The sequence below is a fragment of the Anoplophora glabripennis genome, unplaced genomic scaffold (assembly GCF_000390285.2).
Source record: "Anoplophora glabripennis isolate ALB-LARVAE unplaced genomic scaffold, Agla_2.0 scaffold362, whole genome shotgun sequence".
NCBI lineage: Eukaryota > Metazoa > Arthropoda > Insecta > Coleoptera > Cerambycidae > Anoplophora > Anoplophora glabripennis.
The window spans coordinates 10,654-29,778 of record NW_019416455.1 but is presented as its reverse complement, the minus strand read 5'-3'; the positions used below and the strand labels follow the sequence as shown (position 1 = coordinate 29,778).

General features: G+C 38.6%; 2 protein-coding genes across 2 annotated transcripts; one reads left to right on the top strand and one right to left on the bottom strand.

Moving 5' to 3' along the window:
* The first annotated feature begins 801 nt into the window (after positions 1–801).
* On the top strand, positions 802–2,222 carry LOC108909112 (thioredoxin reductase-like selenoprotein T homolog CG3887). The gene is made up of 3 exons (XM_018713346.1): positions 802–1,059; positions 1,112–1,241; positions 1,328–2,222. The coding sequence occupies exons 1-3, from the start codon at positions 905–907 to the stop codon at positions 1,646–1,648; spliced, it is 606 nt and encodes a 201-aa protein (XP_018568862.1). The 5' UTR covers positions 802–904; the 3' UTR covers positions 1,649–2,222.
* Positions 2,223–5,119: 2,897 nt separating this feature from the next.
* LOC108909114 (collagen alpha-1(IV) chain) lies at positions 5,120–17,309 on the bottom strand (the record flags this gene model as incomplete). Its single annotated transcript, XM_018713348.2, has 13 exons — positions 5,120–6,226; positions 9,135–9,249; positions 9,308–9,485; positions 9,547–10,617; positions 10,674–11,486; positions 11,548–12,135; positions 12,194–12,309; positions 12,362–12,842; positions 15,156–15,939; positions 15,995–16,243; positions 16,299–16,583; positions 17,011–17,055; positions 17,115–17,309. Coding segments are annotated over 13 exons (5,427 nt in total), but the record flags the coding sequence as incomplete, so codon positions are not given.
* Between the last annotated feature and the right edge of the window lie 1,816 nt (positions 17,310–19,125).

The following is a 19,125-nucleotide window of genomic DNA, read 5'->3' as shown; positions in this document are numbered from 1 at the left end:
CTAGAAATTGGCCTCAATGATTTGGGATCGAGGGGGATTATCCCTCTTTATCCTGCCTCATCTCGTGTAGGCCTGGACAGCCTTCGTAGGTGGGCCCCATCCGTCGTCTACCCCGACCGCAAATGCGGCCGGTGTAGGCGCTTTGTGGGACCTCCTTTTGTCCTGGCTGGGCCCCGCCGGCTAGGGCCCTTTCTTCTGGCGCTCTTCTTGCTTCGCCGGCTCGTCTGTGTAAACCCCGGGGGTAGTGTCATGTTTATGTGTGGTATGGTTGGGTAGGGTAGTGCGGCTATGCAGCCTGGGATGCGCTTTGCTAAGGTGGCCCTTAGGCTAGCGCGGGAGGGGAGGGTTAAGGAGGGTATGGGGGGTGTGTTAGTGTGTGTGTCGTTGTCTTCGTTTCTTGATCCTAGCTGTCTCTGAAACAGAAAAAGGTAGCGGGCAGGGGGGTATTGTTACACTAACAACTCGTTTTCTTTTTGTAAAACATTAAACTTAATTTTGGAGACAACCTTCGAGCATATACTACTGGACGTAGCATGCCATTACAAAAAGTGTGGCTGAGTGTGCGAGTCGCAATTGGTTGGAGCATTCATTTCCGACCAATCGCGTGCGTGCTAGAGTGAAATGTATAAAGATCTCGCACACGCAGCCACACTTTTATATGCTCGAAGGTGACAACTGATACAGACAAAGCACAAAGCAGCTATTCGAAAACGGTTAGCGATTATGGACTTGCGTTTCAGAATAGACAACGTGAAGGAACAAAATGTTTTTGGGATAACATTGCAATGCATTGATAATTTGTGCTGTCACTTCACTGCTGTCTAGTCTCCCTGATTTGTGGTGTGCATGATTTGTACTATCAGCTGACAAGCAAAAACGGCAAAAGTGAAAAACACGCTTAAAAATGGTCAGGCCAAGTAAAGTACACTGTTTGTCTTGTTTATTAATTATTGGAGGTTTTGGGTTGTTAGCTTTTATTAATAATCCGACTGCTGAAGATGTGCCATTATCTAAACTTAGTCAAAATATTGGGGCACCTACCTTAAAATTTTTATATTGGTAAGATCATGAATGGTTAATTTAATTAAGTTCTTAATAAAATCGTTTATAGTTACTCGTGTGGATATCGGAAAATGTTTGATCAATATACAACAATAATTAATCAAAAATATCCACATATTTTAGTGGATGGGGCTAACTATGATCCGCCTGGGCTTAATATGTTTATAGCGAGGGCAATAGTAAGTCCAGAAAATATTTTTATTCTAATCATTCGTTAGATCATAAGATTAGTCGAGGCCAATGTATCATTACTTTTTTTTTACAGGGTGCTCTGAAAATGGTTGTAATATTCTGCATACTGGGAGGAGTAAATATATTCCAATATATAAATCAGCCGGTTCCTTCTTGGTGGAATTGGTGTGTTGAAAACAAGCTTTATGCTTGCATGATGTTGTTTTTCCTGGGTAACCTCGTTGAAGGACAACTAATTCAGTCTGGGGCCTTTGAAATTTCTCTTAACGATGTTCCCGTGTGGTCTAAACTTGAAACGGGTCGAATCCCACAACCGGCCGAGTTATTCCAAATTATTGACAGTCACATGCAATTCACCGACAGCACCATTGAACTGAATGGATTTGCTAAATAATAATAAACATTAAATTAAGTATGGGACTGAATTATTGGAGGTGTACTCTGTAAGGGCTTACATTTATATTTTTTATTAAAGGTTTCAATTTCTTTGGACTTATTCCAATCAAAATGCTGTCATAAAATGCGAAATTTTGTTGTATATCTGGAGATATTATTTCATTTAAAAAATAAATTCTTTCCTTAAATTAAAACAAATAGATGTTAGTTATCACATGGATTTATTTAACAACGTATTTCTAAATGTAAATATTGATAAGTATTGTATACTTTTTACAAAAATATATTTCCACCAAATTATATACTCTTATATGTAGCATTTAAATTATACCAGATTAATTTAAAAAAAATATTTCAAAACGTTTTGTCTCCCAGGGTTCCATTTAATTTTTTCAGACTGCATTTTGATAGGTTTTCACTCAATTAACAATTTGAAAATGTGTGTGATTTGGGAGACTCCATCGATAAAAATAATAATTTAATAGGAAAATGTATATATTAGCGTTATTTGTTACTGGTAGACATACTTCTTATATAATATATTTTTCCTAATATAAATATTTTAGCTGTTAGCGTTTTGTCAAGTTTTTGTGATAATAAATAAATAAGTATTTACTTCTGTAAAGTCGATTAAAGTGATTTCTTATTAAAACGAGCAGTATATTTAAAAAAAAAATAATAAGTTTTAAATCAATGCAAGGAAGACCTGAGCTACAGGAACGGTGGTTACCGATAAAAATTTTTTTGCTAACGCTAACATCAAAGCTATTTGTTCAGAACAAGATGCTATATCTGTATAATTGTGTTCTGAAAATGAAATTGTTATAAAAATATTATATATAATTAGTATCATATTATCCACATCAGTAGTCTATTTTGCGTGTACTAAAATACAATTTCACTAAGAAATTTAAAGATCCCGCCATATTCATAGGCTTACAGAACAGTAAAGAATTACTGATAAATAGGCTTGTTTTGGTTTTGTCATGTCGTCCTAGAAGAGTTCGAAATAAGGTTTTCTTTCGCGAGTGATGTTGAATGTAGTATGAGTGAGTGAAGAAATTTAAACTATTTGGTAACTAAGATCAAATTAATGATCTGAAAAAGAAAAAAGTCTATAGTTGCCCAACTCTATTGTCACTGACAATTTGTCTGATTTATCAGTAATGTCGGTCGGTATGCCTTGGCTTAGGATGCGTTTCGTAATTAGCTTCAGTATATTTCAGTAAAACACACTAAATATTTTTGTTCAGATGAGTTGGCAACCTGCTAGGGGAATCAGTGAACAAACTTACCTAGTGAAAAATGTACAGTCACAGAAATCACAGAGTAATTCTATTCTGGGGTACAGTCGGTACTCGGTACAGTACAGTACACGAACATTTTGCATCAGCTGTTGATGTGCGGTGTATAAGTAAGGTTAGTTAAATTTCGAACTTTCGGCGGAGCCAGGGAGAGTAGACACCATAGGCGGAGCAATCAATCATTTGCTACTAGTTTCCTAAGCTAATTACAGAACCACACAGAACTGAAGACCCCGAGGTAAAAATACCACGGATAGTAAATGTAATATGAATGAATTGAGTTTATTAATATAAATAAATTAATTGAATTCTGAAACTAGCTTGACGCGAAAACTCAGCTGTCCCTAGTGGTCTACCTACCTACCTATTACTGTAATCAAGTGATCATAATATTCATAAATGGACGTCCACTGTCCACTGTACGTTTGTTATATTATGTTTTGTGGTAGGTACTTATATTCCATTTTATTATCTATACTCGACGGCCGAAATTATAGATAGTGATTCATCGCTAGCTTTTGGACTAGTAAGGAGGATGAAGCGTGCGGGGATCGAAAATCCATAGGCGTGTATACGTAAAAGCCAAAAGGCAACAAGATGTAGAAAATATGGAAAAAATATAATAATACATAACACTTATTATTTTTAGAGGTTTTAGAGGGTTTCGAGAAAACTTCAAAAATATTTTAGTAACATTTTGTTTTTAAATTTTAAGTGTTTTCTATAAAACGATGCCCTCTTGGGCTTCGTGACTCAAATACATGCAAACCATTTTCTAAAAATCCCGTATCGCTCCCAATATGTGTTACAATCTTCGTCCTTTTCCAGAAGGTGCCTTTAATCCAGTAGAAAATTCATCTAAAAATGCTTGTCTCTTACTCTTAACATTACCATCCTGCCAAACTTTTGATACAGTATGACATTCGTTTACCCATGTTTCATCCATGTAATATATCTTCTTACCAGATGCACGAAGTTTTCTTATTTTTTCTAAGTATTCTCTTCGCCATAGACGCCATACCACAATTTCGTCTTTTTCAACGAGCATACTATTCCGATTCCGTTTCAAATATTGAAAATTCTTGTCACGCATTATTCTTCTAAGAACCTTATCAGAGAAATTAGGAATATCCTTATCTTCAGCTATTGCAGCTTGAATTTTCTTTATCGTTGGTATTTCATTTCTAAAGAAAAATCCATGAATTTTCCTACGTATGGAGTATTTCACGTCAACGTCGACTTCTATTTTCTTCCTCCCTCGTGTTTCCACTTTTTTCTTCTTTGGATTCACTTCTACACTATTTTTTATGGCACGATAAACAGTAGCAACGGATACTTTTGTCAACGAACTACACATATCAACAGCTTCACTTACACTTGTATTAGAATTTCGCGACCGAATTCCTTTATACACGTTTTTTACCATTATTAATTCCGCATCGCATAGGTTAGGGCGTTTATGAGCAACAGACCGTTTGCTACAACCGGCACTTTGATCCATTTTAATTATTATTCCTACGTTTTAAAACGTCCCGATTGTATTTTTTTAATTTATAAATTTACTATAGTCACGGAATATGCAAACCCTCGCGCGCGCTTATAGTTTGACGTTTCTAACTACGGCTAACTCGAATTCTACGTACGTCCGTTTACACCCACTAAAAAGAGCATTTCCCTATCTGTAATAAGTGCGATAGACAGAGATAGGAAATAAATCGCGTTCAGTGTAACTCAGTCTATGACTTATAGATCCTATCGATGTGCAAAGAGAGCGGCACATCATTTAACATAAGCAAATAATATTGAACCGCTATAAAAATCATTTTAAGTTTTATACACTTTACGGTAATAGTGTTTCTATATTATGTATGAATCACTATCTATATAGACGTATATATTCTGTACACCTCAGTGACATCTTATCTCTGAAGTAGGATGTCCTAAATGGTCCAAAATGTCCAGGTTAGTTAAATTTTTTCTCGAAAACTTGGTTCGACCGCACAAAAATAACTGCAGATTTGTGTTTAGCACTCGAAAATAGGGGAGGTAGGAAAATTTTTGTGACGATTTGGGAACGTTACTTTATTGTAAATACCTACCGAATTACCCGCTTTTTACATTTTTTGTAAATAATACTTTTGATTCATAAAAAAAAACGCTTATAGTTTCATTGAAAAATGACTGTACTTAGTAGTTATTTATTTATCGCAAATGTTTACAGTATAGAATCGTTTATCTGGCAGTGATTATAATTTAAAAAAGGCACCAATCGGATCACATAAATTATTACATTAAGAGTAAAGCTAAATGTAAATCTAAAACTTATAAGAAATTAGCACCATTTCGTATAAAAATATAATAGACTTTTTACAGTAAAAAGAAAGCTTATAGAGTTCCTAGATGAAGGCTCTTCTCTTTTATATTATAAGAAGACATGCTAAGAACCTTTGAACACAATAAAGTACATCGATAAGGTTAGGGTTACCAATTATTTTAAAACCTAATCTTCCGACACCATCAAACGTGTAGGAGAACATATTAACACATAATTTTTCTAACGAGTTTAAATTTGAAAATTTATCAACAAAATTAAAAGTCTATTTGATGATGTCGCGCGACTGAACTAGTTACCTACATAAAGATTTAAGTGATGATAATGCCACGCTTGGTTCTTTCAAGAGTTCGTCATTTCAGCAAATTTGAAAACATACACTTATGTATCATACAAATTAAACTATACACAAATAATTACAATCATGTATTACTTAATAACTCGGTGTCCAACTAACGTTGGTCGGGGGCCTTCTTCTCCGATACTGCCGTAGTCTTTGTCTTCTGCGATCATCTGTGTTCTTCGAGAAGGTTCTATACTGCAGGTTGGGGTCAGGATTCTGCACACCAGTAGGTGGATAATTGTACCTTGACCGATAACCAGATCTAAAATTCTCGTTTATGGATGGCGGCTGCCTGAATTGCGGAGGCGGAGTCACAGTTTCTGGTACTGGTGCTGGTGCAATGTACCTTTTCCTTATGCACACAGAGCATCGGCTTATTTTTGAGGTTAAATATCCCGCCTTCAGTGTCTCTGGTCTCGGCTTCCTGAACATAGCGTAGTCTTCAATCGTGGCCAACCAGTATGAAACTGAAGTTGTGAAGTAGTTGCACCTTCCATGTCCATGGCATTCTATAAACGGTTTCGGTCGAAATTCTTCCAGGCATGATCCTGGGGAAACCAGCGATTGCCCCGATCCGTCTGCACCGGCGTCGGTATGCTGAAAATGAAATTAATCTCATCTAAAATATAGGTACAATAGTTATAAGGCCAAGATGCCTTCATAAATACCAAAGTCCCACGTGATCAGATTTGTTTTGGCGCTCAGTAAATTTGATTTTCTTATGTTAATGTTTCAGAAATTACCAAGAAAAAAATCACTATAGTCTGTTTGGAAATGAAAGAGAGTAATAAAACCCCGAGATAAGAACCGGCCATGGGCGTGCTAATATTTCGTTTCAGGTGCTTCTACTGATTTGCCAAAAATCAGTAGAAGCAAATTATGGGCCGTCTTACGAGAGTTGAATTTTTGCTGGGAAAAGCAGAACAGGATGTCAGTTCTTATCGATAAAGATGAAATTATTTGTTGGCGAAGATCCTACTTAAGATCAATTAGAAAATTCCGTGACGAAGGGAGGAATATTTATTATCTAGACGAAACTTGGGTCAACGAGGGATATACTGTAACAAAAGTATGTCAAGATAAAAATGTAAAAAGTTTTCGACAAGCATTTTTGGATGGACTTTCAACAGGGTTCAAGGCACCTTCAGGTAAAGGGCGAAGATTAATAGTGACACATATAGGTAGTGCCAGTGGTTTTGTAGATGGCGGTTTACTTTTATTTGAATCTAAAAATACAGGTGACTATCACGAAGACATGAACGCAGATGTTTTCGAAGAGTATTTTACACAGATGTTGGATCTTATTCCTCCGGGGTCTGTAATTGTCATGGATAATGCCAGTTACCATTCACGGCAGACCGAGCGGACGCCTACGACTGCTTGGAGGAAAGCCGATATAATTCAATGGTTATCCGGAGAAAACATTTCTTTTGAAACAAATATGGTGAAAAAGGAACTTTTGACACTTGTCAATCTTAATAAAGATCAGAAAAAATATGTTATCGATGAAATGGCAACAAATCGCCAAATAACGGTACTACGGTTACCACCTTATCACTGTGAACTTAACCCAATCGAATTAGTCTGGGCGCAGGTAAAACGAGATGTAGCGCGAAATAATACGACGTTTAAATTAAGTGACGTGAAAATTTTGTTAAAAAATTCCTTGGAACGAGTAACTGCAGATAACTGGAAAAGATGTATACATCATGTACAAAAAGAAGAGAAGAAAATGTGGGAACTCGATAATTTAATTGACGTTACTGTGGAACCTATCGTTATCAATCTAGGAGACGAAGATAATTCATCAGAATATTCAGAGGATGAATTTTAATATACCTACTTTTTTATTTTCTTTATTGTACATTTATACAACACTACATTTACTCACCATAATTTGAATTTTCAAAATACATATATTTTTGTGTGGAATAAAAGTCTATTCATTTAATTTAAATAAATATTTTGATAATAATATTGAATAATTTTATTTGAATTACTAAAAACCCTCTTAACCCGGTTATGATGCTGAAAGTAGCCTCATGTTTTGAAATGCTGTTTTTATATTGTTTACTTATAAGAGAAATAGACCGAGAAATTGAAGCGGCATAGACAAAGACGGATTGTCGGGGATTAAATTTTAGCTACCTGCTACAATTTAGTACAGTCCGATGGCACAAAGTTTTTTTAAAAATACACCTCAAACCGATATAACATAAAAATATTGAATATAAGCACCAGTACTACATTTATTCACGATTTGCATACGTAATAAGTTTTTATTACTCTCTTTCATTTCTAAACAGACTATAGGACCCTAGATTAAATGTCAATATTGTCAATCCAGACGTTCGTAATTTTTGGTGTTTTTATGTCTATTATTTGTAAAATTTAGGAGTGTTTATCAGTATTTCTGTGCTTTTCTAAAAATTACCTTTGTTGAGTTGAAAAAATAGTTCTAATCAGTTTTTCCGTAATTTAAACGAATATTTTAAGGTTATGTTTCATTTGTTACATTCGTATTTCTTGTACATTTGTGTAAAAATGCCGTTTACATCGGAATAAGACGCATTTATATTTTGATGGCACATTTTTGCAGTGCAAATGGAAGCTGGTCTTACACTTTACAATCCTCCATGGAACAATTTGTTGAAACCTTACCTGATGCTACTATTGTATATGTGTTTAAAAATTACAAATTAATCCTTTTTAAAAGATATGAGGAAAAACAATGCAATTGCAAGGGCAAGTCTACAGGCAGACCTACTATTTTAACAGTAAATATTAATATTCGACAACGAACGATGCGAAATATCTTGCAGCTTTATGCTGTTAATTTGTATATTTACAAGAAATAATTGTACATATTATATTGATAATATGGATGTCCTTAAGTTGAGGATTGTCACAAAGCATTAAAGAAGAAACTGTGTATGCAAGTGTTATGTCCTCCTGATCACAATTAACGAGTGTAATATTGTCGATGGTTTAATGAATATTTAAAGGACGATATTTTATTAGAGCTGACATTTTATTCCGATGAGATATGGATACATTTATCTGGTTATGTAAATAATCAGCATTATAGAACTTGAGCTGCAGAAAATTCACATAATTGTATTGAAACATTACATCCTCAGAAGATAGGTATCTGGGTAGTAGTTTCAAAATGGATAACGGACCCAATTGAAGATGGATAATAGGGTCCAATTTCGAGAAGTAATAAATGGAGAACGACTGCAACATTTTACAAGCCCTGGAATTAATGCATGATGATGAACTGTAGCATGGATATTTTCAAGAAGATGGAGCTATGGCACACACTGCAGCAGAAACTATATAGATAGATTTTTATCTGTTTGGCAATATAAAAATGATATGTAAACATCCTTTAAGGAAATTTTGTATTAATCACTGTCTCCAGTGTAAGTTTGGTTATCTAACAGTGGCGGTCACGTGGGACTCAGGCATTTATGAAGGCAAGTATAAACATCTGTATACATACCATCAGAAAACTGTAACCGACCCACAGTTCATCCCATCCATTCGGACACTGTGGAATTGTTGTGGTCTGGCTGTGAATCGCTATGATTCTAGTTGGAGCTTCGCACACGGAGCATCTGAAAGAACAATTAAACTTTAGGTTTCCATATTTATTATTAACATAGCGAATTGTACCTCGAGATATATCTTTGCACTTCGTTGGCGTATATGGGGGTCATCATCATCGGCATGGGTTCGGTGGTAGATAACCAATAACTGTATTCGTTACTTTGCGCGTAATCGCAGACGTCGTTCAGATTACAGAATAAGAATGGCATCGTATTGAATTTTCTCAAGCAACTGCCTGGAGCACCTGTATTAAACATTCATAATGTAAAAAAAAACATTTTACTGCTTGAAATAACGAAACTTACCTAAGTCTTGTCCATGCGACTTTTCATTACCCATAATGTGCAATAAAGAGTAACCGTCCCATAGTTTGACGGTATCTTTAGGACAAATGGGAACAATTTCTGCTTGAGAATGTCTCGTGAAATAGAAACCTCTACTCTTGGGACCTGCAGGTTGTGGTGCATCTTCACCTTTGTATCCCTTTTGCCCTCTTAAACCTTGCAATCCAATTCGTCCTCTAAGACCGACATCTCCTTGCATTCCCTTGAGTCCGTTAAATCCTGGAAGCCCCGGCTCCCCTGTATCTCCTCGTTCTCCTTTTCGTCCACTAACGCCGGGTAAACCTTTAAGTCCTGGTAAACCTATCGCACCTGGGACTCCGTTGAATCCTGGTAAACCGTCATCTCCAGGTGGTCCGGGCAAAGCATCTAAAGCCCAGTCTCCCATATCTCCTTTAATTCCTTTAATTCCATCAAATCCAGGAATACCAGATAGGCCTCGATCTCCAGGGAAACCTTTCTCTCCAGTTGGTCCGATTTCTCCAGGTAAACCGTCTAGTCCAGGTTCACCGCGTTCGCCTTTTGTACCATTGTAGCCTGATTCTCCTCTAAAACCAACATCACCTCTGACTCCTTTGAAACTTATGGAAGCATATCCGTAGTCCCCTTGAAGACCCTTACGTCCAGGTCGCCCCGGTCGTCCATCTCGTCCTGGTCTACCTGCTGGACCAGGTGTTCCTGGATAACCTGGGAATCCATCATTTCCTTTTTCTCCTTTTATTCCAAGCATTTGTATTCCGGGGATACCAGCACGTCCAGGTGGCCCATCGAAACCTACTTCTCCAGGTGCTCCTTTTTGTCCAGGTCTACCAGGTCGACCTGGTAATTCATCAAATCCAGGCCGTCCAGGTTCTCCAGGCTCAGGATTTTGACCGGGTAAACCACGAGGTCCTGGTGGTCCATTATCTCCGTGAATACCTTTTAATCCTGGATATCCAGGTTCTCCTTGTAAACCTGGGAATCCTGATATACCACTTTCACCCTTAGGTCCTGGTAAGCCTCGAGGTCCGTCATCCCCACGTTCACCTTTGAATCCTGAACATGATTAAATGTGTTAAATTCATCATAAAATAGGGAATGAGTACTCTTACCTGATAAACCGTGCATACCCAAGTCTCCAGCGTCTCCCTTTGGAGCGGTAACAGCAAAAGGTGCATGGCCGGGCAAACCTTGATTTCCTTTTGGCCCTTTATTGCCGGGAATACCTATCATGCCTGGGTATCCAATTTCTCCTGGCATACCTGGTCTTCCCATAAGCCCAGGTTCACCTTCCATACCCTGTTCTCCTTTGATGCCATCAAAACCTGGATTTCCACTGTCACCTCTCTCTCCTTTTGGTCCAGGTATACCATTTACACCGGCGGTGCCAGGATAACCGTTTACACCTCTTTCTCCTGGTTCACCGGGAACGCCCTCGAATCCTGTATCCCCTCTTTCTCCTTTTATACCTAGTGATCCAAGGAAGCCAGGTCTTCCAGGTTCGCCTATCTCTCCTTTAAAGCCAGGAGGTCCAACAATATCCTCTCCTGCATCACCGACCAGTCCAGGTAAGCCCGGCAATCCGGGTCTTCCATCAAATCCAGGTGGTCCGATAAAGCCTGGTTCACCTTGTTCGCCCATTTCACCACTAAAAGCAGAATCTCCCTTTTCTCCGTCTATACCGGGCAATCCGCGATTGCCTCTAAAACCAGGTAAGCCGGGTTCTCCTTCAAATCCAGGTGCTCCACGTAAACCAGCGTCTCCTCTTATTCCTTTTCTGCCAATTGGTCCGAGGAGACCTTTTGGTCCCGGAGGTCCAGGTCTTCCTGGGAAACCTAAGTCACCTCTCTCGCCAATGGGACCGGGAACTCCTGGAAAACCTGATCGTCCCTTATATCCGGTAAATCCAGTAGGACCTTCATCGCCTGGAAATAAATGTATACGAACATTATGTACTTCAATACAATTTTAAAAGATGAATTTTACCTGGCGGGCCTCTTAACCCTTCCAATCCTGGTTCCCCCTTGGCGCCCTGTAATCCGGGATATCCCGGTACTCCGTCTTCTCCTTTCAGACCGATGTCTCCGAATTGTCCTGAAAAACCTGGTTGACCAGGAGAACCTGATCTGCCAGGTGGTCCTGGTAGCGAAATTCCTCTTAGACCTTTTGCTCCCGGCAATCCCGGCAAACCAGAGTGTCCAGGAGCCCCTTTGCCTCCTTTTATCCCTTTAATTCCCGGACGACCAGATAATCCCGGATATCCATCAGGGCCAAAGTTACCGGGTTCGCCTTTAGGGCCCGCTGAACCATGTAGACCAATTACACCATTTAGTATATTAAGTCCATGGTCTCCTCGTTCTCCTTTAATTCCTATACTTCCAGGAATTCCGTCAATACCAGGTATACCTGGTGTGCCAAAAGGTCCTCTAGGACCTTGATCTCCTGGTATTCCGGGGTATCCCTTTACGCCTCCGGGGCCCTGTAGGCTTGTTCCTTGTGCACCAGGCAAACCTTGTAGACCTGGGTATCCCACAGCACCTTTGGGCCCTTTAGGACCTCTTTGACCTTTATTGCCTGAAGGAAAAATCATGATGGTAAGGTTTTGGGTAATATTTTTTTGCACTATTCATACCTGATGAACCTGGTTCGCCATTGTCTCCTTTGTCGCCAATAATGTGTTCTTCAATTCCAATGCTTATTCCAGGTAGTCCTGGTGCTCCTGGTCTTCCTGGTTCACCTTTGTTTCCTCTGAAACAGACCAAATTTTACTATAACGCATTAGAAATGATAAAATACTCACCTGAATCCTTTAGGTCCTCCATCTCCTCGAACAAATTCTTTGGGTATCATAGTTGGTTCTCCTTTCTCTCCTGGATATCCCGGAACACCCGGTACTCCATCCCTCCCATTCAAACCGGGTTCACCAAAATCTCCAATGATACCTTTAGGTCCAAGTAACCCATAATCCCCTATAGGACCTCGAGGGCCGGGTAGGCCATCAAATCCCATTGGGCCAGGAAAACCCCTCTGGCCCTTGTCTCCATTTTCAGTAAGATTGACTAATGACAATCCAACTACTTGTCCTGGCGGGCCATCTTGTCCAGGTAAGCCTTGCATGCCATCAGTGCCTGGAGTACCGTCCAATCCAGGTTTGCCCATAGGCCCAGGTTTGCCGTCTGGGCCAGTTGGACCTCGAGGTCCGGGCAATCCTTCATATCCAATTGGTCCCGGGCGACCGTTTCTTCCCGCGTCACCCATTTCTCCCTTTTGTCCAGGTAAACCTGCGGATAAACAAAAAGATTGATTACTAAGAGTTTGTGGCCTGCTGGAAGCCCTGATTTCACACCTTAAAATTTTATCTGTTTAGCCATATATAAAAATATATATTTAAACACACACACTTGAAGACCTAGAAGCAACAGTTCAACGTGAAATAAACCACCAAATAAACCAACAGGTTTTTAGCGCATGAAACGCAGTTATTTATGTTTGGAAAACGAAGATGGTCATTTTGAACATCTATTATGAATGTAACAAGTTTTTGTTAGTTGAGTAAAAACGTTGTGTTGATGTAAGCATTGTAAGGTAAATTAATTTACCTATATTTAAATTTTAAATATTGAAGAAAAAATTAATAAAGCACTAAATTTTTTCGTTTTTTATTAACACTATTTTCATTATCTCTGAATGAAAGTGAATTACAAAAGAACCTACATTTCTTAAGGGACAACCTTCTTCAATCAGAAAATAGTTAAAACACACCGTCTGCGATCAATGTAAGATTCCTATTACGTACGGTAAAAAAATCGCTCAGCTTGGTAAAATAATCGTGCAGTTTTCCTAGCAACCGTCTAGCAACGGTCAATACAAACAAACTTATTCAAAAACTGAACTCTACTCAATATTAGTGAAATTGCAGAAGCTGCTAAAAACAACTTGTTACCGGCGAAATCTGAATATCGATACAAATTTACTTCCCAAAGATTTATGGAATGGAGGTTAAAAACGACGTTAAATCATTTTCCGAGAATGTATAATGATGGCATATTTCCAAGAACTATCAAAAACTATGAAGCCTTCCTCACTTTGGTTATTTTACTCAATGTTAAAGGACACAATTAATATAAATCACAATGTCGATATTGCAAACTACTCCAAATTACAAAACTCTCCTGAAGCGAAAATCGGACGGCTTTAAATCCAAAAAATCCAAGATTTTGACAAGCAAAAATATAAACGATTTTCTAGAAAACGCACCAGATGATAAATATTTGTTTATGGAGGCAATATATTGAGCTCAATATAATGTTAGATATGTAAATTTATTTCAAATCGTCTTTTAGGTTGCTCTTATAATTGGTATAAGCGGTGCGTGCAGGAAACAAGAGTTACGTAATNCTCAATATAATGTTAGATATGTAAATTTATTTCAAATCGTCTTTTAGGTTGCTCTTATAATTGGTATAAGCGGTGCGTGCAGGAAACAAGAGTTACGTAATATACCTAAAACCGTCAGCTATTCAAGACACAGGGAAGAATCTAATTATTAATATTCCCAATTCAAAAACTGTACGGCAACGTTCTTTGGTGGTATCAGAATATTTTTACCTCAAGGTTAAAAAATATACAAACTTTCGCTCTGCAGTAAATACAGCTCCAAATTTACCTTTTTTTCTAAACTATACAAGATGTCTCATAATTAGCTGCCAACCCTGAACAGGCCGATTCTATGATCAAAACTAAGTAAAAAAGTTCATATGAACATGGGTCCAGAAATGCTTCCTAAGGGCACAGGGACCCATTGAAGAGGGAGGAATGGAAATCATTTTTTTGCAATATCTCTCAATCGCGTTGTGATAAATGAATGAAATTTGGTATACACAGCTAAATTTTGATGAGCAATTTGATGGACTAATCCATTTATTTCCACAAGGTCCATTGGGGTGGGTACGGGGGGGCCCTTGGTACTTTGCGTGTGTAACTTTTTCATCTTCGACTTTTTAACAAATTGGACAGCAAATTCCGTTTTCCCGAACTGTTTTACGTTAAAAAGGTACTCTTGTTTTAAATCGTTATCTTTAACGGTTTCTGAGAAAATCGCTCTTGAATTGATCCCACTTTGGTCAATTTCATAGTAATTTGATGTTGATGTTATCAAGTTATTAAATTATTAAATTATTGATATTGTTACCAGTTCAGATGGAGAACTAAAACTAAATAATTTTGTGTGAATAAGTAGGTCGTAGGTAAAGTATAGTACGTAATATGTAGTGTAATGGAATTACGCACTCGCCGCTACGCGGCATCGTGCGTAACTTTTCCATTCGTGCATAAAATGCTTTTTACAACACTTATTACGTAATATACTATTTCAGTAAAAATGTAAAAAATTATTAAAAAAGAAACATTTTACAGATTAAAATTCAGTATTTGTAGAGAAAAGTAATTTGTACTTCACTGTCTTTAGGGAATTTTGTGTTAATCATTGCCAAAGGCATTTATGATGGCATTGTATTATCAGGTAATAACGGATCGTGTCTGTGACATGCGAAATGATGGCTCAGTATCTTAAATTTTAAGAAATAGGTACGCACCTGGTCGACAAACGCCACAATCGTCTCCTCGTCTTCCTTTTAATCCTGGAAAGCCATCATATCCTGGCTGGCCAGGCTCTCCGGGAAGTCCTGGACGACCTTGAGGACCGGCATCTCCAGGTGGTCCCCTTACAGGTTTTCCGATGCCTGCAAATCCTTTGGGACCATAATCGCCGGTATCCCCGCGTTCACCTGGCGGCCCATTGTATCCTGGCAGTCCAGGAATACCCGCTGAACCAGGTGGACCGATTACGGTTTCACCATTAAGTCCTTTTTCTCCAATGAGACCAGATGCTCCAGGAAGTCCGGGTGGACCCGTTTTTCCCTGTCGGCCTGGCAAACCATCGCTTCCGCGTTCTCCTTTTACAGACGTTCCTTTCAAACCTGGCAAACCATTTCGACCAGGTGGGCCGGGAATACCCGGAGGCCCTATTGGCCCAGGTTGGCCGGGTCGGCCAGGAGTTCCTGCTATCCCTCTTTCACCTAGGGGACCATCAGGACCTTGCCTTCCTACATTTCCTTCTTTTCCGGCTTCATCGTATGTGGGATCATAAACGCCAGGTGGGCCTTCCTTTCCTTGAGTTCCCGGGGTTCCCGCTGACCCATGTTCACCAGGGTATCCTTTTTCTCCGTCAAGTCCTGCCCGTCCTTCATAGCCAGGCGCTCCTTTATCGCCCTTCTCGCCGCTAGGCCCAGAAGGTCCGGGACGACCTTGCTTTCCGTATTGTCCATCTTCTCCTTCTTCTCCTTTAAAACCTTGTTGCCCTTTGTTCCCTGGTAGGCCCTGTTGAAGACATGTTTACTCTAGAATCAACACTTCTGTAATTTTTTATACATACCGGAGTGCCTCTATCTCCTACGTAACCTTTCCATCCTTTTTGTCCTTGTTCTCCTCTCATTCCTTTCTCCCCAGGAGGTCCTTGTTCTGCAAAATCATCAGGCGGACCTTCATGTGGTGGTGGAACACTTGGTCCCGGTAATCCTTTTGGTCCCTGCTCTCCTTGGTCACCTGATTCTCCTGGCGGTCCATAGCGAGGTTCTCCAGGAGAACCTGGAGGGCCACGAGGTCCCGCTTCACCACCTATACCCTACATCATCGAGGAAATTATAGAGTCAATTGTGCATTGAAAAGGAAAATCTTACGGGGATTCCTGGAGGTCCTCTATATCCTGGAGGGCCTCTGGGTCCTTGAAGCCCCGATATACCAGGTTGACCATCATATCCACCAACACCTATGTCACCTTTAGTTCCAGGAGAGTTCCCACCACCATCACCTGGTTCTCCTTGGGGTCCCTGAGATCCTTCTGAACCAGGTAAACCCCTGATTCCTGGTCGTCCTGGTATACCTTGAACTCCATGCGCACCATCAGTTCCATTACAGCCGTCTAGACCTGGAGGTCCTCGATACCCAGATTCTCCTGGGATACCCTAATGAAATAATTATTGAGGTTACGTATATACCCCAAAGCCAAAATAGTCGGCAATAGGGTCATACATAAATTAATCCATAGTTTTTACTACTTTTTACGACGACTGCATGATTCGAGTTCTTGAAACTCTGTCGTAGTTGACAGCTGAGTCTTGACAGTGTGTTTGTCATAAGAGTACAAGTGGGAGAGACATTAATTTTCACATATTTGTTATTCCAAAAAGTAATCATATGGGTGTTAGTAGCCAATCTGATCATTAAGGTGATCCTAAAATACTTAATTTAACTGATCAGATAAGCAATGTACAATTCTTTAACAAAAGCGTCTGTCGGAAGTGTTTATCGTGCGCTAATGAGTAAAAAGAAATAAAACACATGGCAGGAAAAAAGTTGACAATGATGTTAAATATTATGCGGAATACTTACAGATCTTCCAGCAAGTCCCGTCATGCCCTGATACCCTGTCTCGCCCTAAAACAGAGGTTTCAATGAGCAAAAAACGAAAAAGATATAGGTATCTTCTATAGTACCCTAAATCCTCTATCTCCAATAATTCCGTACTCTCCGTCTGCTCCTTTCTCTCCTTTTGGTCCTGGAGGTCCTGGGTAACCAATATCTCCGGGTTCACCTGGAGGAGCAGCCATACCTCGGATACCCTCTTCCCCTTGCCTCCCCTTGATGCCTGTACAGTTGCACTTGTAGGCGTTCTGACATCCCGTACATTTCTGCAAAGATACAACTCATTAATGTCATATTCAATGTTTAATTCGTCTATTTGTTAGTACTGAATTCCGTTTAACTTATTTTAAGCAAATACAGGGTGTTTACTAACATGGGGTGGATTTTTTAACGGTAGGTAGAATGTATTATATTCATAAACCTTCGTTTATTTAAATAGTATGTTTCATACATTAAATATGGTATGTACCTACATCTTTTGGAAAAACTTTCTATAAATAATTTTAATACTGGTAATTTAATGGTGAGTTTTGATGTAGTTAGTCTATTTGCTAAAGTTCCAGTAGATAAAATATTGATTATCAAAAATAGTGGAATTATTATTATTATGTAATTATTAGGTTTAGGTATAAAATGTACATATTTTCATTTAAATAATGAATTTCATGAAAATCACCAATTTTAAGTTATACTTGTAGAGATCTCTTTGAAGAGAACTATTTTAACAACATAAATAAAGAGTCCTCTGTTTGGTGGAGATGTGTAGACGATATTTTTGCAAATTGGCATTTTGAGGAGTTAAATATATATTTCGATAATATTAATAGCAAGGAACCACAAAGAAATTTACTTTGGAAATAGAGAGAAAAAGAATGGCAACTATTGAGAAAGTGTTTATAGAAAAATAACCCACTAAAATTTTAACTCAAATAATCATATTGATATAAAGAGGGGTGTGGTAAAACGCTGATTATTAACCAGAGTACGGGTGCCTGGCCAGCGCATGCATGCAGCACGACCTAAATGTTTACAACTCATTAGCGCAATCCAACATAACCAGAGCATGTATTCCTGGCCAAAGTGTGTACTCGACGGAATCTCAAGGATTCCTATTGTATTACAACCATCGCGTTTTATGAAATCAACAATCATGGATTTTTAAACCTCATAAAAATTACCAAACCGAGAGCAACGCTCACACACAGCTTTCAGGCTGCTGTAGGCCCATTCAGTAGAATTTTTTTTGCATATTCCAAAAGTTTACCCTTTAATTAGTTAGTATGCCAAAAATCAATTTTTTGTTTCAACGAGAAATGTGTGAAATAAATTAATGAAAACAGAGCGCGGAAAAACGTTGAGCAACCATTGCCTGACGTCATAATAGAGCACTCCGCTCACGCTCGCTCTCTTCCCATTCTGTGTTAATACATACGATATGTGGATCGATTCGCAGTTTCGTTAATTATTGTTTTTATGTCTAAATGGGTCGAAACCGAGGATTGTACAAATATTGTATAGTTCCAGGCTGCAAAAGTACCTCAGGATCGACTCCGAATAAAATATTTATTTCATTACCGAAAAATGAAAAGTTTGTGTGATGTTATCCACGGTTTCCCCAGCCACGGTATGCAACTCAAAACCACCTTCGTTTTTCTTTGGATGCACGTCTAGGGGGTTGTAAAATATTATTATTTGAACATTTAGAGCACAATTCTCAACTTTATGCCGGAAATAAATTCTGCCCCATCTAAATGTTCGTGTTCACAAAAAATTCGAAATACGACGGCGACAGGGACCTATAAGCAGTTAAGAACCACTCTAGTTTTTCTTTGGTTTTCCATCTAGAGGGTTTTAAATATTATTATTTGAACATTTAGAGCAGAATTATAAAATTTATGCTGGAAAAAATTTCTGCCCCATCTAAACGTACCCGTTCACAAAAATTTCGAAATACGTCGGCGAGAGGGACCTATAAGCAACTCAGAACCACCCTCGTTTTTCTTTGGTTGCCCGTCTAAGAGGTTATAAATATTATTATTTAAACATTTAGAGCAGAATTTTCAAATTTATGTCGAAAAAATA

Coding starts and splice junctions, on each gene's coding strand:
- LOC108909112 (XM_018713346.1), top strand. CDS start 905: ATGGTCAGGCCAAGTAAAGTACACTGTTTGTCTTGTTTATTAATTATT. Junction 1,060..1,111: donor ACCTTAAAATTTTTATATTG/GTAAGATCATGA, acceptor AATCGTTTATAG/TTACTCGTGTGGATATCGGA. Junction 1,242..1,327: donor TGTTTATAGCGAGGGCAATA/GTAAGTCCAGAA, acceptor TTTTTTTTACAG/GGTGCTCTGAAAATGGTTGT.